At 37.1% G+C, this 15,196-nt stretch overlaps 1 protein-coding gene across 1 annotated transcript; it reads left to right on the forward strand.

Annotated features, from left to right (window-relative positions):
* Positions 1-208: 208 nt before the first annotated feature.
* LOC134805020 (odorant receptor 49b-like) lies at positions 209-10,842 on the forward strand. Its single transcript, XM_063778304.1, has 8 exons — positions 209-279; positions 548-806; positions 7,290-7,397; positions 7,884-8,326; positions 8,749-8,947; positions 9,542-9,606; positions 10,040-10,130; positions 10,771-10,842. The coding sequence occupies exons 1-8, from the start codon at positions 230-232 to the stop codon at positions 10,840-10,842; spliced, it is 1,287 nt and encodes a 428-aa protein (XP_063634374.1). The 5' UTR covers positions 209-229.
* Positions 10,843-15,196: the final 4,354 nt, after the last annotated feature.

Consider the following 15,196-nt stretch of genomic DNA (forward strand, 5'->3'; position numbering starts at 1 on the left):
TAGTGTGTTCGCGCGAACTGTAAATATTTCTCTCCTGTGGGCAATAGTTAACAGCTTGTGGGCATGTAAGTAATGATTTTATCATAGTTCTCTAAATAAAAGGAGGACCTTTTCACGTGGATAAGGGTTAAATAAGAAAATTAACCTTTATAGCCCTTAACTCTTGTACAGGAAAGACGAAACACAGTTTTCTGTTCGACCCATTTAAACTCGTTCGAAAATAACAGAAATGGCACCAACGCGAGTGTTTCGCTCTTTGAAGAGATGGTTTGACGACAGGTTAGATATTTGTGTTTCTTTTGTTTCAAAATGTATTTCCGTCTACTTTAAAGGTCATGCCTAAAGGGCCCACTGATTACCAGTTCGCCGGACGATATCAGCCTGTTAGTCGCAATAGGTGACAGTTCCGAACAATTGACAGGCATATCGTCCGGCGAACTGGTAATCTGTAGGCCTTTAATATATGTATAGATAGAGCCACAATCAATCTCCTCTTCTTCCCTTCTGCCCCTTCAAAATAGCCATGTTTATATAATGTCGTTTTCAGCGACGCCAAATATCCGCTGGAGTTCAACTATGTCCGGCAACTGATCTTCTTGCTAAGCTCCGTAGGCTCCTGGCCTCACAATCAATTCGGACGAGACCGACTACACTTCGTCCTGTCCATATACAACCTGTTTCTGATCGGGGTGGCCATAACCATATCCAGTGCGGCTGCGGGATTTATCTGGGTTAACAGGGAGACTATATCTTTCTCTTTTATGGGACATGTGATTTTGTGCATTTTGCTGGAGACTTTGTATTTGGTAAGTGATTACATTGCAATGCTTCTTACTTACTTGGCTGGCGTTGACCCAAAAGTCTTGGCCTCCAATACAAGAACACGCCACTTTGCACGGTCCAGAGCGGTATCACGCCAGCTTACGTCAACGCCGAGCTCACGGAGATCTGCTTCCACTCTATCCATGCACTCAACAGAATGCTTTTAAAAAAGGCAAATGATTAATACGCTACTATAAGATTATTTATTATTACCCTGAATTCGTATTGATATTTCTATCCACTTGCTTTTGAAACGTCCGTATTCGTACATAGACCACATTTCTATTCCTCCACGCTTGTCGATCTATAAGGTCATGCGGGCAAGAGAAATACAGTTTTTTTTGCTCGGGAGAAGAGAAACAGTATGAGGGCGATTCTCAGAGATGACCTTCGGTGCCTGACTTCGGTGCGAAATTTTTTATTTATTTACTTATTTGATATGCGACTTTATTTCCTAAAATCTAGCCTTAATATAAAAAAATATTGGTATAGTAGAAGCCTCCATTAGAATTTTAAGATATTTGAGATTTAAAAAACACCGAAATCATGCGCAAGCACTGAAATCAATTTGCGTCACCGAATTCAATCATGCTTACACAAAAAATACATTTTAATTTTATATCAATTATATGACATTTTAATCATATTTTCCATTCTTATTTGGTGATAAGCGATGTAACAAGACTAATGATCTCGAAAGCTTACATAAATTTAATAGATATATTATAGACTCAAGATTTTAAAATAACCAAATTACGGCTTGTAAAACAACATCTCTAGAAGATATCCCACACTATTTGACTGTCCTCATATAATAGGGCGATGTATGGTCCTGGAACGAGTTTCAGACATGTCGACCACAAATTCGCACATTAGTGCCATGTCTGTTTCACACAATCCGACCGCACACGCATCGAAAAGAAACTTATGTTGCCTACACCCGATAAACAAGTAACTTTTGAGTGGTGTTCAATGCTCAAAAACTATTTGAAGTGGACGACTAATGCTTGAAGATCTAATGTCCTATTAATTATGATCTCCAGCACCCTCAAACACTTGAGCTAAATTGTAACTCATATATTTAGACATAAAGACAAGACATTGAGGGTTGTTGAAACATTAGCATGTTCAATTTGTGTCTATGGCTATGGCTATCCTTTAGAAATATCGATCAGTGTACGCTCAGTGCCTTTGAAGCAATCTTAACATTAGAAGGACACTTTATTTTTAATCCCTTGTTCTGTACACTCTGTCCCTTAGCTGCACTTTGCATAGTGCACCGCTTATAGACAATGTCACTCCAGTAGAACAAGCAGGATTCCGCAGCGGACGAAACTGTGCAGACCAAGTACTTTCGCTAACAACCCACATTAGAGGCGGGTTTCCAAAATAAACTAAAGACCGTCGCAGTTTTTATTGACCTGTCAGCCGCGTACGATACTGTATGGAGAAAGGCCTAATGTACAAACTTATGAGGACGGTGCCCTGTAAAAGATTGGTGGGGCTTATCAACAATATGCTGAGTAACCGTGAATTCACCGTTCGCCTTTGTGATAAGCAGAGTCGTGTACGAACACTCAACAACGGACTTCCGCAAGGCTCTGTCCTAGCCCCGCTCCTCTTGAACTTGTATACACATGACATCCCAGCAACCACCAGTCGAAAGTTTATATATGCAGATGACATTGCAATCACCAGCCAAAGTATCCACTTTGAACCATCGGAAGAGATATTAAACAGAGACTTGGGCACGCTTGAACGATACTTCAGAAAATGCCGCCTGGTACCTAACGCAAGTAAAACAGAAGTAACAACATTTCATAGCTGCAATAAAGCAAGTACCAACCTCATATAACATACTCAGGAAAAACTATACAGTACAACCCAACGCCTAAGTATCTGGGCGTGACCCTCGACCGCAGCCTTACGTACGCGCCACATATAGAAAAGCTGGGTAAGAAACTCTAAACCCGAAATAATATCCTGCACAAGCTATCGGGTACTACTTGGGGAGCAAATGCTGATGTCCTTCGAACCACCTGCCTCAGTTTGGTGTACTCAACAGCAGAGTACTGCGCGGCGGTGTCGCTCAACAGTGCGCATGTTCATCGGGTCGATGTGGAACTGAGACAAGCTATGAGATGCATAACAGGAACCATCAAGAGCACCCCTGTAGAGTGGCTACCTGTGCTGAGCCACATAGCTCCTCCGCACTTAAGAAGGTAACATGCTTTGGTCCGAGAAGCTCAGAAGATTCTGGCCTACCCAAATCTACCCGCCTACGAAGATATCAAGAACTCTCCACCCAACCGACTGATTTCACGTCAACCGCCACATAAGACTGCCTCGATACTCTTAAACACCTACTTCGACGTTAATGAGAGATGGGCCCACGAATGGAACGAGAATTTGCCCGCCAACCTAAGGACAAACATCAACCCTATAGAAAAACCAGCAGGCTTCTCACTACCCAGACGAAATTGGTGCCAGTTAAATCGTCTACGAACGGATTGGGGTAGAAGTCGTGAGTTTCTGCACAGATGTGGCTGGAGAGAGTCGCCAGCATGCGAATGCGGAGCTGCGGTGCAGAACATGGACCACATTATCCGCGAATGCCCACTCACCAAATACCAGGGCAACCCCGGGGACTTGTTCACCCTAGACAGCAATGTCACCCAATGGATCCAGCAATTGGGCGTACTGCTATAATATATTATACTCGTATATCATATTATGAACGATTATATTTTTGCCATACGAATAAATAAATAACCTTGCATACTTAGTACTTACGTACACAAGTTATTTTAAAAGTAGTGGGATCTAATTGACTGCATTTATTTAACATGGCTGACACGTTAAAAGGTATCGCGGTGTAGGGCCTTAGGTGATACAGAGGACAATTAACATAATTTACTTCATTGGTTTGAAGAGAATATCAAGACAGAGAAAGAAACATTGGGTCTACAAGTTTCAACACACGTCTGATTAAAAAAAACTACTCATAGTAAACTAGTGATTTTGTGTACCTTTACTCGTACTATGACAATTTACTTACAAACATAATTTTACGTTTATACAACGTATCTTGTACTTTTTAGGTGCGATAAATTAGTACAACAAACTAGTTTACAAAGTAGGATTTGAATTCAGTGATTATTTTTTTGATATCGGTGGTCAAAAAATCCACCGTAACCAAGGAAATGCGCCAGCGATGTCAAAATTAATCGCTTTTTAGCAATTACAGAAATAGCATGAATGATACAGAGAAGATGTAATAATGATGGATTTACGTACTTTCGAGGATTTCTTAATCACTTGCATAACGATAAATGCACTAAAAAATTTGAACTTAAATTGCACCACCGATCTCAAAAAAACATAGGAGCAAACCCACCGAAGGACGGAGAAACGTTTAAAAAATCACTTTATTATACTGTGACTGTACCTCTACTTTATTCAACGGTTAAGGCACAACTAAAGCATAGGTACTATATTTCAGACACTGAAGACCTGGTCTACAACTTTGTAAGAGTACCGACATGTTTTGCAAATTACACTGACATCAGTCAGTAGCCCGGGATACATCGTAAATTTGGTTTTATTCAATGAGTCGAGCAAATACATTATTTTGATATAAAGAATAAGTATATAAATATATATATATATATTTTATTATTATTTTTTTATTACATACATGGAAAACCAACAGCTATAAACATTTCTAAAAACTAAAATAGATTCACAGAGCCAATTACAGGTTCTCACTTATAAAAATTAAGTAGGTATACAAAGAACAAATATAATCACAAATCAGTTACACACACAAGTCAAGCAACAGCACAAGCCAAGGTTCCTGTGTACAACAAGCTGCAAAACTGCATAGGCACATTAGGAATGGAAAACATTCATAAAGTGGCCATGCACTTCCACCGCCGACTGCACAAAACTTCACGAAAAAACCGAAATACAAAAAATACACATATATATATATATATATATACATATATATTTTATTACTGTGCTCGAAAATATAATGAAAAAGCTCAATTGGCAGGGAAAAGGCATATACATAAAAGGCGACTTTTTAACTAATCTTAGATTCGCTGGTGATATCATTATTTTCTCAGAATCAGCTAGTCAACTGCAGAAAATGGTATGCGAACTCAACACAGTCAGTCTCAACATTGGCCTAAAACTAAACACTACAAAAACAAAAGTAATGACAAATTCTACAAAACTACCCATTAACGTTAACAACACGGCACTAGAATATGCATCAGAATACGTTTATTTGGGAAAACAAATATCATTTCACAAAAATAGACATCAGGACGAATTAAATAGACGAATAAACATAACATGGAATAAATTCTGGAGCTACAAAGAAGTATTGAAATCAAGAATCCCTATAAAACTAAAGAAAAAAGTTCTAGATTCCTGCATACTTCCCTGCCTGTCCTACGGCAGCCAAACATGGATATATGGAAACGACACCAAACACAAAATTCGAACATGTCAAGCAGCTTTAGAGAGAAGCATTTTAAATATTAAAAGAAAAGACAGAATACGCAACGTCCATATCAGGGAAAAAACGAATGTTATAGACGCTCTAGAATACTGTAAGAAACAAAAATGGAAGTGGGCTGGCCATGTTGCCCGTATGAACGCCGACAAATGGGCAAAAAAAATTACTACATGGACAGGCCCGCCCAATAAAAGAATGCAAGGAAAGCCGAAAGATAGATGGAATGATGAGATTGTCAGAGTGGCGGGAAAAGACTGGATAAGAAAAGCAAGAGATAGAGACACCTGGAAGAGTATGGAGGAGGCCTTTACTCGAGAAGAGGTCCTTAGAAGATATCTTAACTAACAAAAAAAAAATATATATATATACTGCATGTTATACATTATTATTATTTTGATTTTTTTATATTTTTAATCGTAAGTTTACAATTTATCGAGATGAAATGCGTTTTAATTATTTACAATTTATTTTAACTTTTTTTTGGATTTAATAATGCAATACAAACAAAATGTGAACTATTTTTATAATGTAATTATTATTTTTGTTTTGATTAACTTTAAGACTGTGATATAGATATATTATGATTATTTCAATATTTTTAAATGGATTTTAAATAATTTTATACAACAATGTTGCTCATGTATTAAATTAATTCTCTTTATTTCATGGTTTATGACCAAAAATAATTTATTATTAGGTATACTTTTTTTATTATATTTTATTTTATATTAAATTTTACAATCTTATTTTTATTCATTCATGATTTCCTAAATGTTGTTATTAAAATTATTTAAATATCTTGACTACTATAAATCAAATATATTTGTTGCTCTAAAAATTAGGTAACCTATTGTTATATAAAATCAGCATAGCATTAAGCATATTTGCAACTTATGATAATGATGAAATGTACTTACTACTTTAAGCTGTAAAAAAAAAAAAAAAAAAAAAAAAAAAAAAAAAAAAAAAAAAAAAAACATTATATATATTATATTATACTTGTAACTAAATGTGAATCTTTTTAAGGAATAATAAAGGCTATAATAAAATAATATATATATATATACAAGTGTACCCATGTAGTACTCGTATAACTTCAGTAAGCCAAGCCCGAACCCGCGCTAGAAGTATCACCCATAAAAAATGCAATTAATTTATTTCTTATTACCGATATGCTATCACTAAATACATCGAAGTCTAAATTCAGTAAAACTTTATTTAAACTTATATATATATATATATATATATATATAATATGATAATAACTCCGATCTAATGCCCCATCTTGAGTAATAATTTTTTGTTTCATAAAATCTGGGTGCGGAACACTACCGCCGAACATCATTTTTCACATTTGATTTTTTGTTTCTTGTACAAATAATAATAAATATTTTGATAGTGTCCCAGACAGAATATAGGCTGAGATCATGCCCAAATTAATTCAGATTTATTGAGCAGTAAATTCATTCATTTATTGCCCCGGACACGTAAAAATGGCCCTCCTGGGAAATGCCCATGAGGATTCCCTTCAAATTTTTCTATAGGCCCAATGTTTCTATTATCCCGTCTAAATTTGTCATTCTGCATCAGTTTTCTCCAGCTTGGTAACTGGTATCGTTCATCTCATTGCCATCCAATCACAAAATTTTAAGTAGACATCTAATTAAATAAATCTAAAGATGGGTTCTGCGGCATAGCACCGAAGACGTTGGGAGCACTTCATCGCTGGATTGTTAGGCTATATACGTTGACCGAAGAAGCTGCCAGTTTTTCGGTCACTTGTGGAGCATCTGAATCTCTCCAACAGAGCTCCTGGGCCGCACAGACTAATAACATGTCACATTTTTTATAATACTCTAATCATTTAGCTACTTTCATAACATCATTTACGAATCTATTGCTTGAAAAATTAAGAACATTATTAAATTTTGGATTTCAGCAAAGAATATCAACGAGTCGAACGAAACAGTATGGTGCGATAATAAAGGATCTCCTGGACGAATTTCACCTCTTTTATTTCCAGAATCGATCGCAATATGCTGCCAAGGTTTGTTTCCACGAGATTGCTTTAATAATACATTGAAATTATCTGTTTATAATATAAATAGTGTTGGTAGAATCGAGTATTTGGCAATTAAGTCTATTATATCTTCGATTTTTGGGAGTCTACATATTGCCACTGAATCGTCTTTTATTTCTACTCATTATGTCGTAACTTCAACAAGTGAAATCCTTTAAGCCTTAATCCAACCTTCAGCATCAAGACCTCGTCATACACGTTACCTATACTTACCTAGCGACGGTTGATAATGTATTTTTACTTGCCACTTGAAAATTATAGTTGTTATGATTGAATAACGTGCATGCATTTTATTAATTATTTAACTTAACACTAGTACCTACTTGAAATTCTTAAAAGACTCGCCTAAATTCTGAAGTTCTGGAGTCGGAAGAATTTGAGTACCTATTTATTTACTTAAACTCTTGTCAACTTTCTCACATCTACCTCATTAATATACCGATTATTTTCCAGACGTTCAAACAGATCCAGGTCATCTCAAAGATATTCACGATCTACGTTACTTGTCACATATTGTCTGGAGTCAGCCTGTTTACATTCATGCCCTGGTACAACAACTATAGAAGCGGAATGTTCGGCCCTGACCCCCCGGCGAACAAAACCTTTGAACACGCTCTATATTTCCACTGCTTCACTGACAAAGTCTATACAACCGCTAACGGCTATTGGATACTGTTCTTCTTCAACATCCCCACCTCCTTTCACACCAGCAGCGGCATCCTCGCCTTCGATCTTCTGCTCAGCCTCATGGTGTTCCAAATTTTGGGACATCTTAAGATTATGAAACACGATTTGTCAAGTATACCTTCGACTGCTGATATTTACTCGCCAGAGGAGAACATGAGAGTTAGAGAGACTTTGAAAGGAATCATTGATCACCACAATATAATTATAAAGTAAGTACCGTAAAACTACCCAACTATAGTCCCGTACAAACAGCATCACTCTTAACTGTCCATCGGTATGCCTTTTGTAATAAGGTTTACGAACTGTCAGTTAACAGTGTGGCGATCCTACTACAACTATGTGCCACATGTTCAATCCGTATAATTATCAATACTATTTAGTTTATTCTGGGTTATTTCTTCGACTTAAACCAATATTTTGACATAGAACCTCGATTTTCAAATAACAGAACCTGAACGAAATCATACGAATTAATGTTTGACCATATTTAAGAGCTATTTAGACTACAGATACCCTGGGTTTACGGTATTTTCTTCTAAGTTACAAAGTAAGTAATGTCTAGTAATCTTCTTTTTTTCATGTGTATACTTTATTTATATTTCGATTGCCATTTTAATTTCAATTGTTACAGGTTTGTAGACAAGTGCTCGGCCGCGTTCAGTACGTATCTTTTTATGTTCTACATGCTGATGCAACTCCTCACCATCGTGGTAACGTTGGAGGTGACTGCTTTCACTGCGGACGCTTTGGCCAAATACGGGCCTCTAACGGTCGCTATTTATCAACCACTGATTCAGATATCAATACTTTTTGAGATGATAAGCACGCAAGTAAGTTTGGACTTAAATGTCGTTGAATATCGGTTACTTACAAAAATGAATACTACTTATTCGGTAGCATAGGCACAGAATAAATAATAGTACTAGGTACAGAAGGTTCACTCTCTAACAAAACGCGTCTATTACGACAGATATGACCGCTAGGTGGCGCAAGCGCGAGCAGGTGTCCGTTCCGTAGCTAAAATTGGTGTGGGCCGCATGTACTTGTAGTAGAGTGAGCCACGCCTGGCATAAGCACAAAACGATGCAATATACATACTGCAGAATAATGTTTCTCTCTCATGTAGCATTTATCCCGGTTGCATTCTCAGCGGTTGCTTCGGAGGCCAGGGTCCGCTATGGCTGTTTAGCGATTCCTCAGTAATACATTTATCAATTTGAAAAAAAAATAGTCTATCGACCTCGTCATTCCTAAAATGTAATTAAAGCCTGACCAGTAATCTATGATCATTGTCAAGAGGGCGCTGTTAGTCTCATGTACGGGGTGACATTTCAGTATAGTATGAAAAATAAGTTTCAGTGAAATTCCGCAACGTGGCGCGTGATGAGCCTTTAATAAAATTTTGTTGTATGAATTGTTGTCAGAGCGAGAAACTTATTGACGCCATATACGACATTCCGTGGGAGTGCATGGACACGCGTAACCGCAGGTAAGGTCTCATTTTTACAACATAACGAAAAAATTATGAATCCATGTTCAGATATTTATGAGTACTTACCTAGGCCGCTCCGATATTACATATATCTGAGCTGACCTGCTAGAACGAGTTGCATTCTCGCGCGCAACATCTAGCGCGACTACAAGTATGGACTCGCGCGCGAGAACGCTACTTATGCTACATAGACCGCCTGTTAGCAAGAGTTGCGTTCTCGCGCGCGAATCCATACTTATGTACTTGTACTTATGTAACTACATATATGAAGTGGCGCGCGAGAACGCAACTCATGCTAGCGGGTCTGATAGGACCAGTACATATATCTACTTGACAATCAATAGGTACAGGTACCTATTAATTGTCTTGTCTTTTATCGTAAGTATTTCTTTCGTGTGACTGCTTCTGCTCTCTGTGCTTGTCTTCTCAGGACGGTAATGTTCTTACTGGTCCGTGCGCAAACCCCGGTCACGCTGAAGGCCGCCAAGATGGTGCCCGTTGGCGTGAAGACTATGACCTCGGTAAGATTTATCCATAGACTGCTTGTCATTGTCAACCCTCAAAAGCGCGACCAAAGATAATTTAGTATAGAGGCGGATTGTCAAAGTAATTTTTGTAGACACAGTACAATTACTGCCATCTTTCGCCCGCCTGCCAAAACTTTTAGAACGCCATTTGACTTTCATCCCTGTTCTTAAATACACTGATATGTGTTAATTTGTCAAATGTCAAAAAGTGTCGCCATCTACACGAGCATAGGCCAAAGGTATGGTGCCATCTTTTCGAGCGATGGCACTATACTTTTGGCCTATACTCGAGTAGATGGCGACTGTGCAATATGACATTGATGCATCGCATAAGGCGTTTTGTTCACAGAGGGCGTGCCGCAAAACCCGATAATCGAAATATAGTGGTGGTGGTGGTGGTGATAGAGTTATCACTCGAATATACAAGATTGATAGAGAGACAGATAACGAAATTTCGATTTTCGTGTTCCGCGATTCCCTCTGTTTGTTATAGTCCCCCTACGCAGAATTTTGCGTAATATTCCTCATTAATATATTAAATAGCGTAAATTATTTGCTTTTGTTACAACCCCTCTTTGACCTCTTTCTGCTTATCCTTCCTTTCCTTTCTTTAACACGTGGACATATTTTTCAGGTCCTGAAGACGACATTCTCCTATTACATGTTCTTGAACGCCATAGCTGAATCTAGTGAACAGAGTCAGTAGATGAGTCTGCGGTTAAACCACAGATTACCTACTAGATAATGCATGTAAAAGTGGTCACGTGATCAAGCCTTCTTATCTAACAGACGTAAATTATACACCTGAACCTTCCCCAAGAATCAGTCTATTGATAGATGAAAAACGCATGAAAATCCTTTCAGTATTTTTTGAGTTTATCGCGAACATACATACACATATACAGACGCGGCGGGTGATTTTGTTTTATTAAGTGGCCCACTGATTAACAGTCCGCCGGACGGTATCGGCCTGTCAATTAGAACAAAATTTTGACAGTTCCGAAGAACTGACAGGCCGATACACTGTTAATCAGTGGGCCCCATAAGGTGTAGTGTTATTATATGAACGTAATTCCATAGGGGTTACTAATGGATTACCGAAATTTTTTTGCCAGATTTTCATATCCCAATAGTGATGGGTAGGACATCAATTTAAAATGAGTTTGTATGAGTACCTCATTTTCTAAAATGAGGTGTTACAATGTCTTACTTCAAATGAGGTGAGGTACTAGCATATTTTCAGCGTCGACTATTCTATTAATCCAACGGGCCAATGGTGACAAAAATATTTAATGTATGTACATATTTATGTATTCATCACTTCCTTTATAAATAAATAAATAATAATAATTAAGGAGTGCAATTCTGGAGGTTAAGAATATAAGTTATAGGAGAAAGATCCCACATAGTAACTTAATTTGCTGCTTTTATGAAACTTGTTCTAATTTAGCTCTTTTTTATTGTTATATTGTTTAGTCCTCCTCCTTGCTACTTGATATAATTTTAAGTATAATAATCACTAGCGAGAGCGACCCGCTCCGGCTTCGCACGGGTTAGCAAATTATACATACACCTAAACCTTCCTGAAGAATCACTCTATTGATAGGTGAAAACCGCATGAAAATCCGTCCAGTCGTTTTTGAGTTTATCGCGAACATACAAACAAACACACATACAGACAGACGCGGCGGGGGACTTTGTTTCATAATATGTAGTGATATATTTCATAAGTCTTGTACCTATTAACCATAAAACTACCACATTTTTAACAAACTAAGGAGAACAAATTCAATATTTTCACAAGTCATTATTATATAGAAGTGACAAACTTACCACCTCAGATAATTTAACAGTAATATCATCAATATGATATTAAACAAAGCACCATTCGCGCCGGCCGCCGCCGGCTATATTTACATTTCATTTTTTCATGCAAAAGGCACCAAGGGAGATCCGCGGGTAAATTTAATGGCGAAAACGATGTCCATATTTTGTTATAATTATAAGAATTATCACCAATTATCACTAGGTATTAGGTATTAGAGAACTAAAATTAGCTACAACGACGTACGAACAAAATAAATATAAATATGTCAAAATCATAATTTGCCAGTCCGAAGTGGTTTACAAATAATGTTAATAAAAAGTATTGCAAATTCAAATCGTTATAATTTACATCTACATGTTTATTTTACCTATGCAAATTATACTTACTTTTTATTTAATAAACTTGAAACTTATTGAAATGATCATATATTGTGTACGCTACAGTAATTTATTTCAATAATATTTTAGTCACTAAAGGATTACTGTTTCTAAGCAAGCTTCGTAAATGCCTGTCTGGTATACAGAGGCTCTACCGCGAACCACGTTCGAAGTGTTGCCTCCCTGTCAACTTTACGGACAAATTTACAAGTGCGATAGAGAGGCAACACGTCGAACGTGGTTCGCGGTAAGCCCTCCTAGTGCGTACCGCGATCCATGTTCGTCATGTTGCCTCCCTGTCACACTTACGTACGAATTTACAAGTGCAACAGAGAAACAACACGTCGAACTTCCTTTTGGTGACTGATTCCTCGCGCCATTTTGACAAGTAAGTTAGGATCAAAAAGGCTTAAGATGTATGAAAGCTTGCAGCGCTTACGCTTGTTGTATTTCGTGTTTAATTTTTAACGTATTTTCGGTGGTGACGCGAGGCGATATTGAAGTACGGCGCGTGTCTGTCTCACTCCCTCTTTGGGTATTTCTAATTCATTGTTTCATTTTGAAAGGATTTTTGAGGTGTTCATGTCACAGAGAGGCAGTGAGTGGTACAAACTCAACGCATTTCTCGGTGGACCTTTTGTCGTTGCAATAAGGTTTGTAGTTCGGCAGTTGACAGTGTGGGCCATTACTCGTTTCTTCATTTAAGACATTTTGAGTTTTGAATGTCGGCGAGCAGGCGAGCACCTCGTGCCACCCAGGGACTCTTTTGCAAGTTGTGAGGAGTGTATGAGTTTTTGAGGTTCGCGAGTGAATTTGAAAGTATAAGAGTTTTTTGAAATTTGAAGTGTGTGAATGATTTGTGTAGCAAGAGGTGTTTGTGATGCGCGCGAGTAAATGAGTAAAATGAATAGAGGAGTGAAGTAAGACATTTTTGCGGTATGAAGTACTGCGACAAATTAACAAAATGAGTGGTACAAATGAGGTGCCTCGCGAGTGAGCGACTCAACACTATATCCCAAACAATCTATCCCAAAACTATAAAAGCCAACTAATCATATCCCAAGTAAACAAGTCGCATATCAATATTTTCCAAGAGAAAGATATGCAAAAAAATATTTTGACATTTCCTTACTTTGGCAACATTTATTTTACCTAATTTTAATTACTCGAAATTATTAGATGTCAAAGAATACAAAAACCATCACAAAACATGACAAATGTAACAGTTATGAAAAAAATTGCCAATTTTTATTTGAACAAATTTTAATTACGCCAAATGAGCACTTACCAAAGAATACAAAAACCAAAACAAAACTCATACTCATATGTAATACTGTAGTGTTTTTTCCAATGCGGGGGACGAGCCCCCTCTTGGTAGCTTTCGTGTGGTTTAGACTAACGCAACAAATTCAAAAGTATGACTTAATTGATAAAAAACAATAATGGCATATAATAATCCCTTTTTTTAAAACAAGCGAGACCCGGCAACCGGTCGACGAAGCCCCGCCTAGCGGAGCTTCTATTTTCTACTCTGTGGAACACAAGGTAACTAACGAACCTATCTAGGTAAAAATATAGGTAGTCCTGTAGTGTTTTATCCAATGCGTGGGACTCCGATAACAATCCCTTTTTTTAAAGCAAGTGAGACCCGGCAGCCGGTCGACGAAGCTCCGCTTCGCGGAACTTCTATTTTCTGCTCTGAGGAACACAACGTAACTAACGAACCTATCTAGGTAAAAATATAGGTAATACTGTAGTGCTTTTTTCAATGCGGGGGGGCTTAGCCCTCCGAGCCCCCCTCTTGGTAGCTTTCGTGTGGTTGAGACTAACGCAACATATTCAAAAGTATGGCTTAATTGAAAAAAAAAAAACAATTGTGGCAGATAACAATCCAACAGCTAGCAAGTGAGACCCGGCAACCGCTCTAAGGAACATAAGGAAGCTAACGAACCTACCTAGGTAAAAATATAGGTAATACTGTAGTGTCTTTTTTTTCAATGCGGGCTGTTTAGTTTACTAAACCAAACTAAGCACCCACTTTACCTAGCCGTAACACATTTTTACTAACATAATGTTTTTGATAGACATAATTTGTCAAGTAGTGGTTTTGCAATACATTTATTTGAACAAATATTTTTAAGTAAAGATATTTTTGGACAAAATAATTTTGTCCAGTGATTTATTAGACTAAAATAAATTTGAGCGAACATTTATAGTCTAAGTAAAACATTTGGGAAAAAAACAGTTGGTCTTATAAAAGTTGCAAAGTAACAGTTTGGGAAATGATCATTTGTCGGATTATAAGTTTGTTAAATGTTTATATGGGATAGATTGAGTTGACAAACGTGCAGTTGGTAAAATTTGTTTGGGAAACGAAATTTGGTCAAAAAAGTTTCGGTAAATTAAAAGGATCCTATTCCATAGACACCAATTCCTATGCACCAACCAATGTAACAGCAATTCAATTTTTTTTTCTATATTTCTCTGTGCAATAAATTTATTTCAAAATTTTTGTTATCTGTATTATTTACATACATGCTGTCTAATCGTATCCACGTGCCTAATTAATTAACAATATAATTAATTAGCTAGATCGATTTATCGCCCCTGAAAACCCCCATATATAGCAAATTTCATCGAAATCGTTAGAGCAGTGCCTCGAAATATATATATATATAAATAAATATACAAGAATTGCTCGTTTTAAAGGTATAAAAAATATATAAGATACTAAGAAAAATATTTCTCTTAATCTGTAAAAACTAATAAGAAAGTTGCATTATATACACCTGCGGGCTTAGCAAGGTTGTACGACAAGGTAGTTATCACGCAATAGGTGTGGATAAAACGGCCGT

Source organism: Cydia splendana, chromosome Z, assembly GCF_910591565.1.
Source record: "Cydia splendana chromosome Z, ilCydSple1.2, whole genome shotgun sequence".
Classification (NCBI taxonomy): domain Eukaryota; kingdom Metazoa; phylum Arthropoda; class Insecta; order Lepidoptera; family Tortricidae; genus Cydia; species Cydia splendana.

What these genes read in the sequence shown, in the direction of transcription:
- LOC134805020 (XM_063778304.1), top strand. Translation starts at nt 230, where the DNA reads ATGGCACCAACGCGAGTGTTTCGCTCTTTGAAGAGATGGTTTGACGAC. An exon ending in AAGAGATGGTTTGACGACAG is followed by an intron (nt 280 to 547) that starts GTTAGATATTTG and finishes TGTCGTTTTCAG; the next exon opens with CGACGCCAAATATCCGCTGG. An exon ending in GATCGCAATATGCTGCCAAG is followed by an intron (nt 7,398 to 7,883) that starts GTTTGTTTCCAC and finishes ATTATTTTCCAG; the next exon opens with ACGTTCAAACAGATCCAGGT.